The 13,370-nt window shown below is 43.9% G+C and overlaps 2 protein-coding genes and 1 long non-coding RNA gene across 5 annotated transcripts in view; 2 read left to right on the top strand and 1 right to left on the bottom strand.

The window, feature by feature from the left end:
* The window catches only part of LOC119484981 (NACHT, LRR and PYD domains-containing protein 12-like), a 956,516-nt gene that overhangs the window by 560,396 nt on the left and 382,750 nt on the right, over window positions 1-13,370 (top strand). The window lies entirely within an intron of this gene.
* wipf2a (WAS/WASL interacting protein family, member 2a) overlaps window positions 774-13,370 on the bottom strand; it is a 24,132-nt gene continuing 11,535 nt past the window's right edge. The window contains exons 3-9 of one of the 3 annotated variants that reach the window (XM_037764276.1): window positions 12,336-12,456; window positions 11,403-11,450; window positions 11,286-11,357; window positions 9,547-10,227; window positions 6,774-7,034; window positions 4,585-4,686; window positions 774-3,546 (exon numbers count right to left, since the gene is read on the bottom strand). In XM_037764276.1, coding sequence (XP_037620204.1) covers window positions 3,503-3,546; window positions 4,585-4,686; window positions 6,774-7,034; window positions 9,547-10,227; window positions 11,286-11,357; window positions 11,403-11,450; window positions 12,336-12,456 — 1,329 coding nt within the window. In that variant the 3' untranslated portion in view covers window positions 774-3,502. Of the gene's footprint in view, window positions 3,547-4,584; window positions 4,687-6,773; window positions 7,035-9,546; window positions 10,228-11,285; window positions 11,451-12,335; window positions 12,457-13,370 lie in introns of all 3 variants that reach the window. The other 2 variants (XM_037764277.1, XM_037764275.1) reach the window with 2 other exon arrangements.
* The window catches only part of LOC119485051, a 2,165-nt gene continuing 254 nt past the window's right edge, over window positions 11,460-13,370 (top strand). The window contains exons 1-3 of the long non-coding RNA XR_005206172.1: window positions 11,460-11,962; window positions 12,328-12,523; window positions 13,308-13,370. The exon at window positions 13,308-13,370 is cut by the window's right edge and continues 254 nt beyond it. This is a non-coding gene — a long non-coding RNA (uncharacterized LOC119485051). The remainder of the gene's footprint in view (window positions 11,963-12,327; window positions 12,524-13,307) is intronic.

Genomic DNA, 13,370 nt, shown 5'->3' with positions numbered 1-13,370 from the left:
CCGTCCATCTATCTATCTATCTATCTATCTATCTAGCTACCTACCCATCTACTGTGATGCACTGTATGTTGGTCTCAACCAGTCTTCCCTCGATCGCCTCCAACTGGTGGAAATGCTGCTGCTCAATTTTTAACTAACGCTTCCAGACGAGATCACGTTAACCCCCCCCCGTACTTTACTCACTCTGTTGGTTTCCAGTTGGCTTTAGAATATATTTTAAGCTCTTGAGCTTTTGATGTTTGTTTCTAAAGCCATTAACGGCCTCGCCCCGCCTTATTTGTCCAAGATTTGGACTTTCCGCGAGCATAACGGGGCTTTGTGGTCATCTGGTCAGCTTGTTTTAGAAGTCCCGAGGTCGAGGTAGAAGCTGTGGGGTGATCGCTGCTCCTAAACTCTGGAACAAGTTCCCCCCTGATATACACACTGTCAATGACCTCGTACTCTTTAAATCTAAGCTGAAGACTTTTTTATTTAGATTGGCTTTTAATACCTATAGCGCTGTGACATTTTCCCTATGCTTTTTATGAACCTTTTTATGATTTTATGACATGTTGTTTTTATTCCTGTTATTTCTTGATGTTAATGTGAAGCACTTTGGGTACCTTTGGGTTGTCGTAAAGGGCTATACAAATAAATGTTGATTGATTGATGGTTATTAAAAGTGTCTGACAACATTACAGAAAGCGTCTCGCTGAAGGAGAAGTGTCCCTCTGAACTCTGCTGTATTATTATTATTCTCAGTAAAACACAGAAAGAAGAGAAAACACAGAAAGTACCCTTTTACCCATATTTATTTGAAATTGTTTCAAATGATAAAAACATGGTTGATTAACATGAAATGACCACAGAGGGAGGACAAGCTTGTGTCGGGGTCACCTGCGTGACAAGGTGAGCATACAGTACATCCGGGACAGGAAGTATAGTTTAGTGATGTCATCCGCCGCCACACACCTTCACTACAGCACCCGCCAAACGGATTAACAGAAACAGGATCCCCAAAACGTCCCCTCACACATCCATTCAGCTCATTACAGACCAGAGCCCCCCCCCACTGGAACATCCTTATAATCACTTCTCTGTCCTATATTACAAGCTTTATACAACATAAAAATAGATCAATAACTATGATTACCACATTCCTTAATAAGTCAATATACAATATTTATTGCATTTATCAAATAAACTTGTTTCTTATTTACCTTGTCGTCCCCCCCCCCCCCCTAAAAAACAGAAAGCACTGGTACCGATGGGAGTGACGACAGGTTGGTGTAAGGCGAGGAGGACCAGCAGGGGGCGCTGCGTCACTGAGAATTTCTTTATGTTCATCTTCAACATGACAGAATTAGTGTTTTAAAGTCGAGCTTAAAGGAAAGTAAAGTCTGCTTGAACAGTTCTCTGGCACTTAAGTGTTCCTTTTGGTTAGCTGCTATCAACTACCAACTACCATCTGTACAAACTGCTCCTTGCATAGCAATTAATCGATATCTGGTCCTTCTCTGGCCGGACAGTCCTCCGATAAAACAAGAACCACCAGCAGCAGCAGCAAAATAAAACGATGGATTCAGAAGAGAGTTGATCTTTTAGACCGACCGACAGAAAGTTGATAAATGATCCCTTATTTATAAAAAAAAAAAAAAAAAAAACACCTACAGAAGTCTGCAGCTAAATCACACACACGCTCTCGGTCCAGTAAACAAATCATAATTTAGTGTTGGCCTCCGCTGTGTGTTCGGAGAAAGACGCCGACCATGTGAAACAGTTTGTCGAACACATCGGGGACGAACCCTTGTAGTTTATCTAGGTTTTTGTCACATTGACGTGAAGACTTCCGTTATCGTAAGTGCATAAATAAGTGTCATGCACAGTGTCTTGGTTTAGCAGTTAAAGGGATAGTTCGGGTGTTTCTCAGTGGGGTTGTATGAGGTATTCATCCATAGTCGGTGTATTACTACAGTAGAGAAACAGACAGGAGAACCAGCACGGGAGTGGGAGGAGGATTTTAGACACCTAAATTAATCAAGTGTAAGTGTACGCTATATTTAGAATATGTTCACTGTTTTACCTCGCCGTCAGACGGACACTTCTGAAGGGGAACTGAAGCCGTTGTATCCATCTATTCTCTCTTCCACGCCACCAGACTCCATTGGAAAAACTGTAATTTAACCTCCCAGAACACAGGAGCTGCTGGTCTACCGCTGCATCCATCGGTTAGTTAGTTTGTGATATTCTGTGACTTTGTTGAATCCGAACTAACTGAATTCACACAATAACACAAACTAACCGATGGAGCCAGCGGTAGACCGGCAACCTTCGTGTTCTGAGAGGTTAAATGACTTGAATGTTTGTCCAGTGGAGTCTGGTTGGCGAAAGCATCGATAACAGTTCAGTTCCCTGTTGGAAACATACACCATAGCCGTCTGACGGCAAGAAAAACTGGGAAAATAATCTAAATATAGCGTACACTCGAACTGATATTGTTTTTTTTTAGGTATCTAATATCTGTTTTTCTGCCGTCCCCGTCCACAGCAGGACGTCGCTTTGCTCCCGTGCTGGTTCTCCTGTCTGTTTCTCTACTGTAGTAACACACTGACTATGGATGAGTAGCTCATACCACCCCACTGAGAAACACCTGAACTATCCCTTTAAGCTGCCGTGCAACATCGCCTGAAGATGGAAATATAAACTCCCCCGAATAAAAGGAAAGTCGGGGGGTACAAACGAAACAAAAGTAGTCTCTCTCCAAACGTACAAATAAACAACCAGAGCAAGTCAGAACATGGCGAGCTGTCCAGGAATGCATTTCGTTTGGAGAATTTAAAACATGTCAGTAATAATAATAATAATAATAATAATAATAAACATGGAGGAAACGGTCCTCTGTGGTTCAATCTGCTTTTGGCACACTGACACAGAGAGCTGGTTCACCTGGCACTGCTGGAATGGCTGTTTAAGACTAAATATATAGAAACCCAAAGAAATAAAAAATAACCCTCAATAAGCCCCCAACATTCATGGCATCATCAGTTTTGTGGGAATTCTGCTGAAAACATAAATTCAAAAGACAGTTTCCATTCGTAGTGTTGACACCAAAATCATAAAATCAAACAGAAGATCACCGTTATCATGATTATGCATTAAAACAGACGGTGGAATGCTCAGATGTGGAAGTGTTTGGTCCTGATATGTTGCCGTGGTAACGGAAGCCTCTCCGTCCCGTCGAGCCGGCCGCCGTCAGAACGTCTCTGAGCGGTTGATTTGTTCCTCTCACAGACAGACAGAAAGTGAGCGGCGAGGCGAGGTCGTGTCAGACCTGCTGTGGTGTCGTAGTGTTTTAACTTCCAGCTGGTGGTTCTAGTGTTAGTGTGTGTTGTAGTGTGTGTGTTGTGTGATTTGAGTGCTTCTTCACCACTCTCTCTCTCTCTCTCTCTCCCTCTCTCTCTCCCGCCGCCGCCTGTCCATCGAGTCGGCTGACTGAGAGTTAAAGTCCTGAGCTGAGGTCCGTTCACCTCCCCACCGGCGGCGCTGGAGGAGCTCCTCTCATCATGGCTGAGGGCAGAAGGAGAGACAAAAAGGGGGAGGGGGGTCACTACAGGTCATCTCTCCCACTTTATAACACACACTAGTGGATATTATTACAGGCAGGGTTGGTAAAGATTTAACCCTTTGAGACCCAAAATAGAGCCGTTCTAGTCTCCTTTAGGGAGGTCCAAAACTGCTCAGAAACCCCTTTATGTCAATCTAGCTAGGAAAGCTATCCATCCTCTGAATGCTCTAGGTCTCTAGTCTGATCCATCCATCCTCTGAATGCTCTAGGTCTCTAGTCTGATCCATCCATCCTCTGAATGCTCTAGGTCTCTAGTCTGATCCATCCATCCTCTGAATGCTCTAGGTCTCTAGTCTGATCCATCCATCCTCTGAATGCTCTAGGTCTCTAGTCTGATCCATCCATCCTCTGAATGCTCTAGGTCTCTAGTCTGATCCATCCATCCATTCATTCTAGCTTTAAAACTGAGCCGCTACAACCTAATAATCACAAGTTGCGTTAATGCGTTAAAGGAATTTGTGACGTTAAATCAGATTTGCGTTAACTTTGACAGCCCTAGAAATGAACGGTTATCTTATCGGTATCAGCCATGAGAAGAACATAATGATCAGTTATTAGTAGTTAGTTGGTACCGATGGATTCATCAGGTTTTCTAGTTTCATATGATATCTGTATCTTCACTCTAGCTTTAAAACTGAACCTACTAGAGCCTCTGAAAGACAGTAAAGTGGGTCTGTATCGTGGGTCTCGGAGGGTTAACTGGTAACATAAACAACATCAGCAGCTCGATCAGTCACATGAAACTAACCTTCCTCCTGATAAACAGCTTCACCTTGAAGAGCAACATAAAGAGTTAAATCACCTTTCTTCACCTCTTAATCTTCCCTTGTTCTTTACGTCTCTTTTTTAACTGGTCAAATAAACCAAACTCGTCTGACAGCAGCGCTCTCAGTGAGCAGGACGGACATGTGAAAGTACACGTGAGCAGCCGAGAGCATTGAAGAGTTTAGAGAGTTTAAATGAGACGAGTGTAATCGTACCCTTGTTGGTCTTGCTCGGGTAGACCTTGCTGAAATGCCGGTACTCCTCTGGAGGTGGGAGGTCTTCAACAGGGTGGAAGTTGAACTTGGATTCAAAATCATCTGAGGAAGAAAACAAATACAAAAAAAAGAAGCTTTTTAAAATGTGCATATACATAAAGTGACCAGTTTATTAGGCACACCTGGACAATCTAATCCATAATAACAGCCTGTTATGAATCCGACCTTCAGTTTCTGTTGACTCGACTACGTGATCATTTTTAAATCTGTAGTTAGTTACAGGTTATGTGTTTTGGGACTACGGCTGTCAATCGACTAAAATATCTAATCACACATCTGTTCTAAATGAACCTTAAAGGGAGATTAGTCAAGTATTTAATACTCTTATCAACATGGGAGTGGACAAATATGCTGCTTTATGTAAATGTATGTATATATTTATTATTGTAAATCAATGAACACAAATCAATGACAGATATTGATCCAGAAACCCTCACAGGTACTGCATTTAACATAAAACAATATGCTCACATCATAACATGGCAAACTGCAGCCCAACAGGCAACAACAGCTGTCAGTGTGTCAGTGTGCTGACTTGACTATGACTTGCCCCAAACTGCATGTGATGATCATAAAGTGGGCATGTCTGTAAAGGGGAGACTCGTGGGTACCCATAGAACCCATTTTCATTCACTGATCTGGAGGTTAGAGGTCAAGGGACCCTGACTATCAGCCCTGTATAAATGTGTGTTTCCTGCGTGTACGTGTTCTACATGAACCTCAGACAGTAATCGAGGAACCGTCTCTTCCCTCCTGACACAATAGGAAACAGAAAAAGGGCTCGTTTGCATGGCGGCGGTGGAATATTTGACTATCGATGACGATGGCGGTCATTAATCAGCGCCACCTCCATCACATCAAGATCAGAAACAAAACCCCGACGTTAACAGCTCTTGTGACTGAGGATTAACCACACAGAATACTTCTACTAAAGACACAAGAGTTAAAGACACTACTAGTTCAACAGCTCAGCTGGCAGATGGTTTGTAGGAGTCACGGCAGCCAGTCCTAACCCTTCATCTGAAACATCGGAAATGTCCTTCTGCCAGATGTTTCAGTCATGGTGAAGAGCTGAAGGGTGGAAAGAAGTCTGGCTGCATGGAAGCCTCTCAGACATTCGGGGATATTAAAGGGTCACTACACCAGTTTAGGACTGTCTGCGACGCAGAAGGGAAACGGCTCGATAACGTCCTCAACAGAGGGTCTACATTACAAACTGAAGGTGTGGGTTTAAAGGCCCCTCCAGTGGATTTTAGCATTTCTATGATATTACATATTAATTAGAGTCATTTCCTGTCTACGTTAATTAGCCACACTGTTTGAAAGAAGGTTGTTGGTAAAATGTGAATATGACGTCTGACTATAGTAGAAGCTGCAGGTCAAAGGTCATCCTCCAAGCTGCAGGAGCACTCATGCTGGTTTGTGTCTGAGCAGCAAACTGATAAATCTGTTTATTCTACTGTCATAATTAATGTAAAACAATAACATATTATAAATATGAATGCTATTATAACTATTTACTTATGTATTTATTAAACCTTTAGCCCGGCTGATTCCCAGAGGAGCAGAAAGTGAGCATTGGACATTAATGTAAATTAGAAAAATCCAGATTTTGAGAGCAATCTCAAACTTTTTCATGTCAAGGATCCTAACTGGAGTCCAACAGACCCCAGACCACGGGCGTATTAGAAGATAATACAAGTGATGAATTACAGCCAATATATCCATTATTATACATCCAGTTGCTTTGGTGATGTTTTGTATTTGTACAACCACCACTTGGACGTTTCAACAGTTTATTTCGCGATGATTCGACTCCTAATATTCACATATTGGTGGATGGAAAATACTGCATACATTCTTCTTTTGCAGATTTTCTGAAAGTTCGGTTAAATGTGTGCTACTTCTGAATGGAAACCTGGATAATAAATGTACTAAAGATCACACCAATCCCGTGTTTATGTTCCTCCTAAACTCCTGCAGCAGTAACTCCGGAGCGATGGACCACCCGGAGGAAGAGCTGCTGGTTGTTTAGTAACACTGAGAAAGTCAAAGTGTTTCAGCAGCTGTTGGTGGAATCCTGAATGACGAGGAGGAGGAGGAAGAAGAGGAGGAACATGACGACTCACCTATGATGGACTTGGAGGAGGAGGTGGAGGAGTGGCCGTTCCGGATGGGCGGGGGCGGTGGAGGGGGTCCAGCCGGGGTTCGGGAGGAGGAGGAGGAGGAGGATGATGAGACAGAGGAGGAAGAGGAGGAAGGTGGAGGTGGTTTGCCCGGTCGGCTGTGTGGCGGCTCTGAGGCGGCAGAGCTGTGGACGCGGTACGGCGGCGGGGGAGGAGGGGCGTCCCGACTGCCGTTACGAGACCCGGAGGGGGGCACCTGGGGAGCTGTGTGGACAACACACACACACACACGATGAGGATGACATGAATAATAATGGAAGTGATGAGTGCTTTAAGGTTTCATTTGTTCCCATGAATCAAACACTGGAGACGATTTGACATCATGTTGAGATGTTTACAGTCTGATACCAAACAATGTTCCACTCAGACTCGTCAAAGTTAACGTGATAATAACACCTTAGCGTAAATTAATTTTAACGCCACTAATTTCTTTAACGCATTGCAATTGTTAGGTTGTAGCGGCTCAGTGTTAAAGCTAGAGTGAAGATACTGGTATCATATGAAACTATAAAACCTGATAGATCCATCGGTACCAACCATGTCAGACTAGCTGGTAGTGAAGGAGGTTAAATAACGCTCCAAACTTACGCTACATTTTGTCGAGGAAAAACTGTCATGTCCATTTTCAAAGGGGTCCCTTGACCTCTGACCTCCAGATCAGTGAATGTAAATGGGTTCTATGGGTACCCACGAGTCTCCCCTTTACAGACATGCCCACTTTATGATAATCACATGCAGTTTGGGGCAAGTCATAGTCAAAGTTATATCTGGCGAAGCCCGTCTGGTGAAACAGGAATGTGACCGACGTCGGAGGAAAACTGTGGAGTAACGGCGGTTAACTCCGGACTGAGGAACGTTATCGACTCCGGCCCAGGAGACAAAACTACGGAGTCTCCCCTGAGCCTTCTGACCACGGTCGGGAGGCTGAAGCAGGTAAAGTTAAGACTAGGATCAACATCTGCCGGGCCTTCGGTTCACGGAGAGACCTTCGTCTGGTCAGCTAACATTACTGCCAAGCAGCTGAAATATACAGTGATGTTGTGGTTTTAGCTGCTAATGTTGCTAATCAACCCGATGCCTGTCAGTCACGTTCAAGTCTCGTGTGTCGCCTCACTGTTTTGATGCTCGATGCTCGCTCACGTCTACGTAGTGCGAGCAACAGGACGCCGACTGTCGTTGACTTAACGGCCACATGTGTTGCTGTTAACAAGCAATCTCTGATTCTTACATAGAGCCCCTTTAAGGTACATTTTGAACAGACAAAAAATGAGATTAATTGTGCGATTAATGATGATTAAATATTTTGATTGATTGACAGCCCTACTATGACCCAGTAACTGATGTCTGGAGTTATACACTGTAGCCGCTGTTCAGCACTAGTAACACATCATTTTAATACTTTTAAATATCAGAAGAAAACAAAAGAACGGCCTGATGAGGAGCACAGAGCAGGAACGATGACAGAAAAAACAAGATGTCTTGTAACTTGATGTGAAACATAGAGAAGCAGCAGAGAGAGAGAGAGAGAGAGAGAGAGAGAGAGAGAGAGAGAGAGAGAAAGTGAGGAAGAGGAATGCTGGAATATTCCACAGGGCTTCAGGAATGCAGAGGAACCAGGAGGCCTCGTGGCAAATCGCTCTGCCGCCGTCGTCCAATCACAACACAGCGCTCCAGCTAACAAGTGCCTTCCTGTTTTATGTGTGTTCACTCTGAATCCAGATTATGAATATATATATATTCTCCGGTGAGCTTTAAATCTGCTCCGGGGAGGAAGCACAATCATCATCTAAGACTTAATTACTGGAGGATATAAAATAATTAATTTCCTTCAATATGAACTCACACATATCGCCACCGCTGGCTTTACACTCATTTAATACCCATCATTATCCACGTATCATTATTATTATTCACTCCACATGTTGAAATACTGTCAACAGAAGCAGCTGTAGCTGTAACAGGGAACATGAAACTACGGTGTTGAGTATCAACACCTGGCTTCAGGAGAGGGGTTTTATATACGTTACATAGAGCCAAACCAATCACCTCGCTGCCCTCTGCTCTACTTCCAGAAGGCGACGATCAGACAGTAGTTGTGATCTCTGTTGTGGAGGAAGTATTTCAGCATATTTCGCTGCTGTCAGGCTGTCGTTGCACAACACAGGTTCAGAGATAACGAGTCACAACTTGCTTTGGCCTCTGAATGAACATTCCTAAAGCTGAGAGGTTGTTGTCTTCATCACCGGGACACTTCACTCGTATCCTTAACGTGGAGGTACGCAGCAAAACACCTTCAGTTGTTGCTCTGGTCAAACCACGGAGCAGTCAGTCAACATGGAATTAAATAAAGTATTTTTGTGCCTTTTATAAGCTGGGTATACACTGTATGATTTTAGCCCGTTTCTGGCCCCAATTTTGAGCCGCACAACTCATTTTTGGGCCTAATTTCTGCTTCATCAGGCGTCAGTCGACAGCCAGTTACGTACCATCTGCACCCGTATACCAGCAGTACCGATACCTAGCCCGACTGGAGATGTATGAATATCTAATATGACATTCTCTGGACCCAGAAAGACGAGGTACATCGTTAGATATTGAGCAGCAGAATTGTGTTAAGTGACCTTTTAAAGCACATATAAAACCTGCAGTACGAGTCGTGACCTCTGACCTGTAAAAGACTGACGGTACTGTGTGTTGACAGTGCAGGTGGTCGTACCTGCTCTGCGTCCAGGTGGCTCTCTGGCGGGCGGCGGCGGTCTGCCAGGCTGCTGGGAGGATGGAGACGATGAGGGAGGAGGTGGAGGAGCGTGGCTGCGTCCTAGGCTGCCGCCTGATGATGATGATGCGTGTTTTTTGTGCAGGGAGTTGTGCCTCTGTGGGAGCTCCGGAGCCCCGCCGCCGTCCATCTGGGACGGCCCGTTGGAGACGCCGCCCGACGTGTGCGGTCTGTACGGCGGAGGAGGCGGAGGAGCTGAGGAGCCACCTGTCGGCGGTCTGCTGGAAGACGGAGGCGGCTTCACGGAGCCGGGAGGGGTGTGGCCTCTGTTGGGCGTCGGTGGGAGGGGCTTCTCTCTGCTGCTGTGAGAGGAGGAGGAGGAAGTTGGAGCGTGTGCTTTCTGATTGGGGGTAGGCGGCGCGGTGCCGCGGCCTCCTCTGTTGAAGGGCGGAGGAGGAGGCGGGGCGGAGGTGCTGTGCTTCATCCCGCCGGAGGAGCTGCTGCCGGAGGAGCGGGAGAGGTCGGGGAGCGAGGGCCGTTGGGAGCGCTGGTGCTCTGGTGGAGAGGGCTTGTTGGCCGGGGAGGGCGAGGGGGAGCGGCCGGCGGGGGGGCGAGGGGCCGCGGCCCGGGACCCCGGAGGCCGCAGGGCGGATCTGCCCACCGAACCACCGGCTGAACCATCTGGGTGGAGAACAGACAGAGAGATGGTGGTTAGGACTTCACAGCAACAACAAGAAACAGATAAAAACAGATTAGAAGTCACTCGGAGGAAACGTGGTTCAGACTGAAACCAACAAATATTCATTCATCTGCTGAATGTTTTCTTGATTAATCAATAAATCTTTGGCCTAAAATGTTGGAATGTAGTGATCAGAAATCCCTAAAGACAAAGGAGACGTCCGACCAACATCTAAAACCCAGAAGACTTTCCACTAACTGTCACATAAGATAAAGAAAAGCTGCAAATCCTCATTTTGAGAAGCTGAAACGGGAGATTCAAGGATATCTTTATCATAATTTATGACTTACACAACTAATCAATTATCGATCAATATTTGCTGATTCATTTTCTGTCGATCCACTAAATTGATCAACTGATGGAAGTGTTTATGAGAGCTAAAACATTTTATATCGCAATATCAATACATATTTTGATATAGTACTTTGTTTTGTTTTTTAAATAAATTGATAAATAAGATCATTAATAAAATAACCAGACAGGAATGTTTTTGTTTTAGGTTAAAATAACAAATCAAAGTACTTCTGCATTTTACTGCAAAAATCATATAAAAACTCCTGATTGTTGATCTGGAACAGCCCAGACTGGACTAATACACCATTATTATTGAAGTTATTAAAGTCAAACAGTACTGACTTTAAATATTTATATACCCGGACACACTAATTATTCCAAGTTTGACCCCTAAAAATCTTTTTAAAACAGCAGAATCAATATTCAATGTTTTACATAGGGATGCACCGGTACCACTTTACGGCAGCGTGACGTTAACCTCTCGTCACCGTCTTTCGGGTCCTATCGCACGCGCTCACGCTCCACCTCCCCGACAGTGTGGGCGAGACGGGCCGGTGGTGAGCCCGACCACGCTGGGCCGGGATCCCACCTCAGCCACCACGGGGTTTTGCTTGCACCCTCTGACTCGCGCGTGAGGATAAACATGCAAACACGTTCACATCTTCATACTCACATTAGAAAGAAAAGCAAAGACTAAAGTTTTTACCTCCAACTGGGCGTAACTTTGGCACACCTCCTTGGAAAAGGCCTCCCATTCCCATCGGCCCTCCTCCTCCTCCTCCTCCTCCTCCTCCTCCTCCTCCTCCTCCTCCTCCGCCGCCACCTCCTCCGCCGCCGCCACCTCCTCCTCCGCCGCCACCTCCTCCGGATTCTAGTGAAAAGAAGAGACCCACGTCAATACAAACACATAAAAGCAGAACTAAAAAAACATTTTAATATTTAAATATTTGGAGATAATACGAGTTATTCAACATCATGGTAGTGAAAGTGTGCAGAAAATATCCTTCCTAAGTCCCGCCCCGTTTCCCTCTGTGCTCCAATTACAGTTGAGCAGGCCCGGCAGAACCTCGGTCAACTTTCCTCTTATATTTAGATATGCTGCGTCTGTTCAAAAGGTAACATTACTATGTAAGTCACATTACAACGGGGTCACTTCACGGACACATTACGTTGTCTAGAGTTACAGTTTCTATGAGGAACTTTCATTCTGTGTTGGCTTTGGCGGTCTTTGCGGACTAAAGCGGTAGTGTTTCCCAGCACCAGGGTCCCTTCAGAAAACGTCTCATTTTACTGCAGCAGGGTCTGACAGTCTGCCCCGCTCAGTCCTGGTTCTGGTTCTGGTTCTCCCGTGCCTCCCTTCCCTCCAGCGGGCCCAGCAATACGGTAGTAAAAATCTTTGACAAAATAATCTTAACTCAAAATCAACTCGCTTTTTGGGATTTTTAGCTGCGACTCAATGAGTTCGATTTTTTTTTGAAGACCATGAAATGTGGTTGAAAGCTCCAGAAGAAGCAAGTTAGTAGACTTTGAGATTTATTTTCAAGGTCCAGAATGAACTTTTAAACTTGATTTTTTAGAATTGTTCTGTGCATGTTCACATATTTCATAAACATTAAACACGTTAGCTAACTGCTGCTGACTGATGCCACATTTCTGAGTGTGTAGATTTAATAATATAAGCTCACTGTTAGTTGTGTGTGTGTGTGTGTGTGTGTGTGTGTGTGTGTATATATGTAATCAACTTGCAGTGACTCACTGTCTATGATCGGTTGGCTCCGGTCGTTGACCACACCGACCTTCTTTAGCTTGGCTCCTTTGTGGATGTCCGTCAGCAGCGCTCCTCTGCCTTTAGTCTCGGATGAGTTCAGTTTGGGAGTCTGCAGAGGAAGTTAACAGATATGTAATCACACCTCCAGTTCCTCTGGTCCGAACCCGACTGGAACGGTGGGTTTGTTTGGGTTCACACGGCACGCTGCTAAAGAGAACCACGGCTCGTAAACAAACGAAACATGACTCCGTGGCTTTAGACATTTTGTCTGCAGACCCTGAAACTGTATATGTTTGTTATAATTAACCTTCTCTGATGTTCAAGTAAGAGCACTATTTAATAAGTAACTACACTACAGATCTCTTAGAGGAAGTATTTAACTTTTCCTCCTGGCTAAACAAATCAAACTACTGTCGAGGGTTAATGACCCCATGATCACACATGCTGAGTGACAGCCCCCTCATTTGCATAACAAAGCAGAAATGCATAAAGAAATGTATAAAGAAAAGAATACAGAAATAAATAAGTTTGGGGAAATAAATGAGGAATGAAATGCAAAGGAAAAATCATGCATAAATAAATACATTTAAAAATAATAAATGCCTAAAAACAAAAATAAATTAATTAATGAATAAATAAAATATAATAAATATATACAAATTATATAAATCTTAAAAATAATTAAAATAAATTATAGAAATAAATTATTAGAATAACAATAAGAATAAGAATAAGAATAAGAAGAAGGGTACTTTATTGTTCCCTGGGGGGAAATAAAATAGTTTTTTTGAAGTGTAAATAAATAAGGGAATTAATACAAAGATAAATAAATAAATAAGCAAATTAAAACAGAAATATCAATCCTTGTCACATTTTATCAATTAATTAATAGCTATATTTATTTTTAATATTATTTTTGCTACATTTAATGACATATTTATTTATTTTTTATTTTGGTAGGATCCGGTCTGACCCACCTCTCGACCTTGGTAACGAAGCCGAGTCAGTCAACGTGGGTTAACC

This window comes from Sebastes umbrosus, chromosome 3 (assembly GCF_015220745.1).
Source record: "Sebastes umbrosus isolate fSebUmb1 chromosome 3, fSebUmb1.pri, whole genome shotgun sequence".
NCBI lineage: Eukaryota > Metazoa > Chordata > Actinopteri > Perciformes > Sebastidae > Sebastes > Sebastes umbrosus.
Note: the sequence above shows the minus strand (reverse complement) of the source record. Positions and strands in the feature narration are given on the sequence as shown.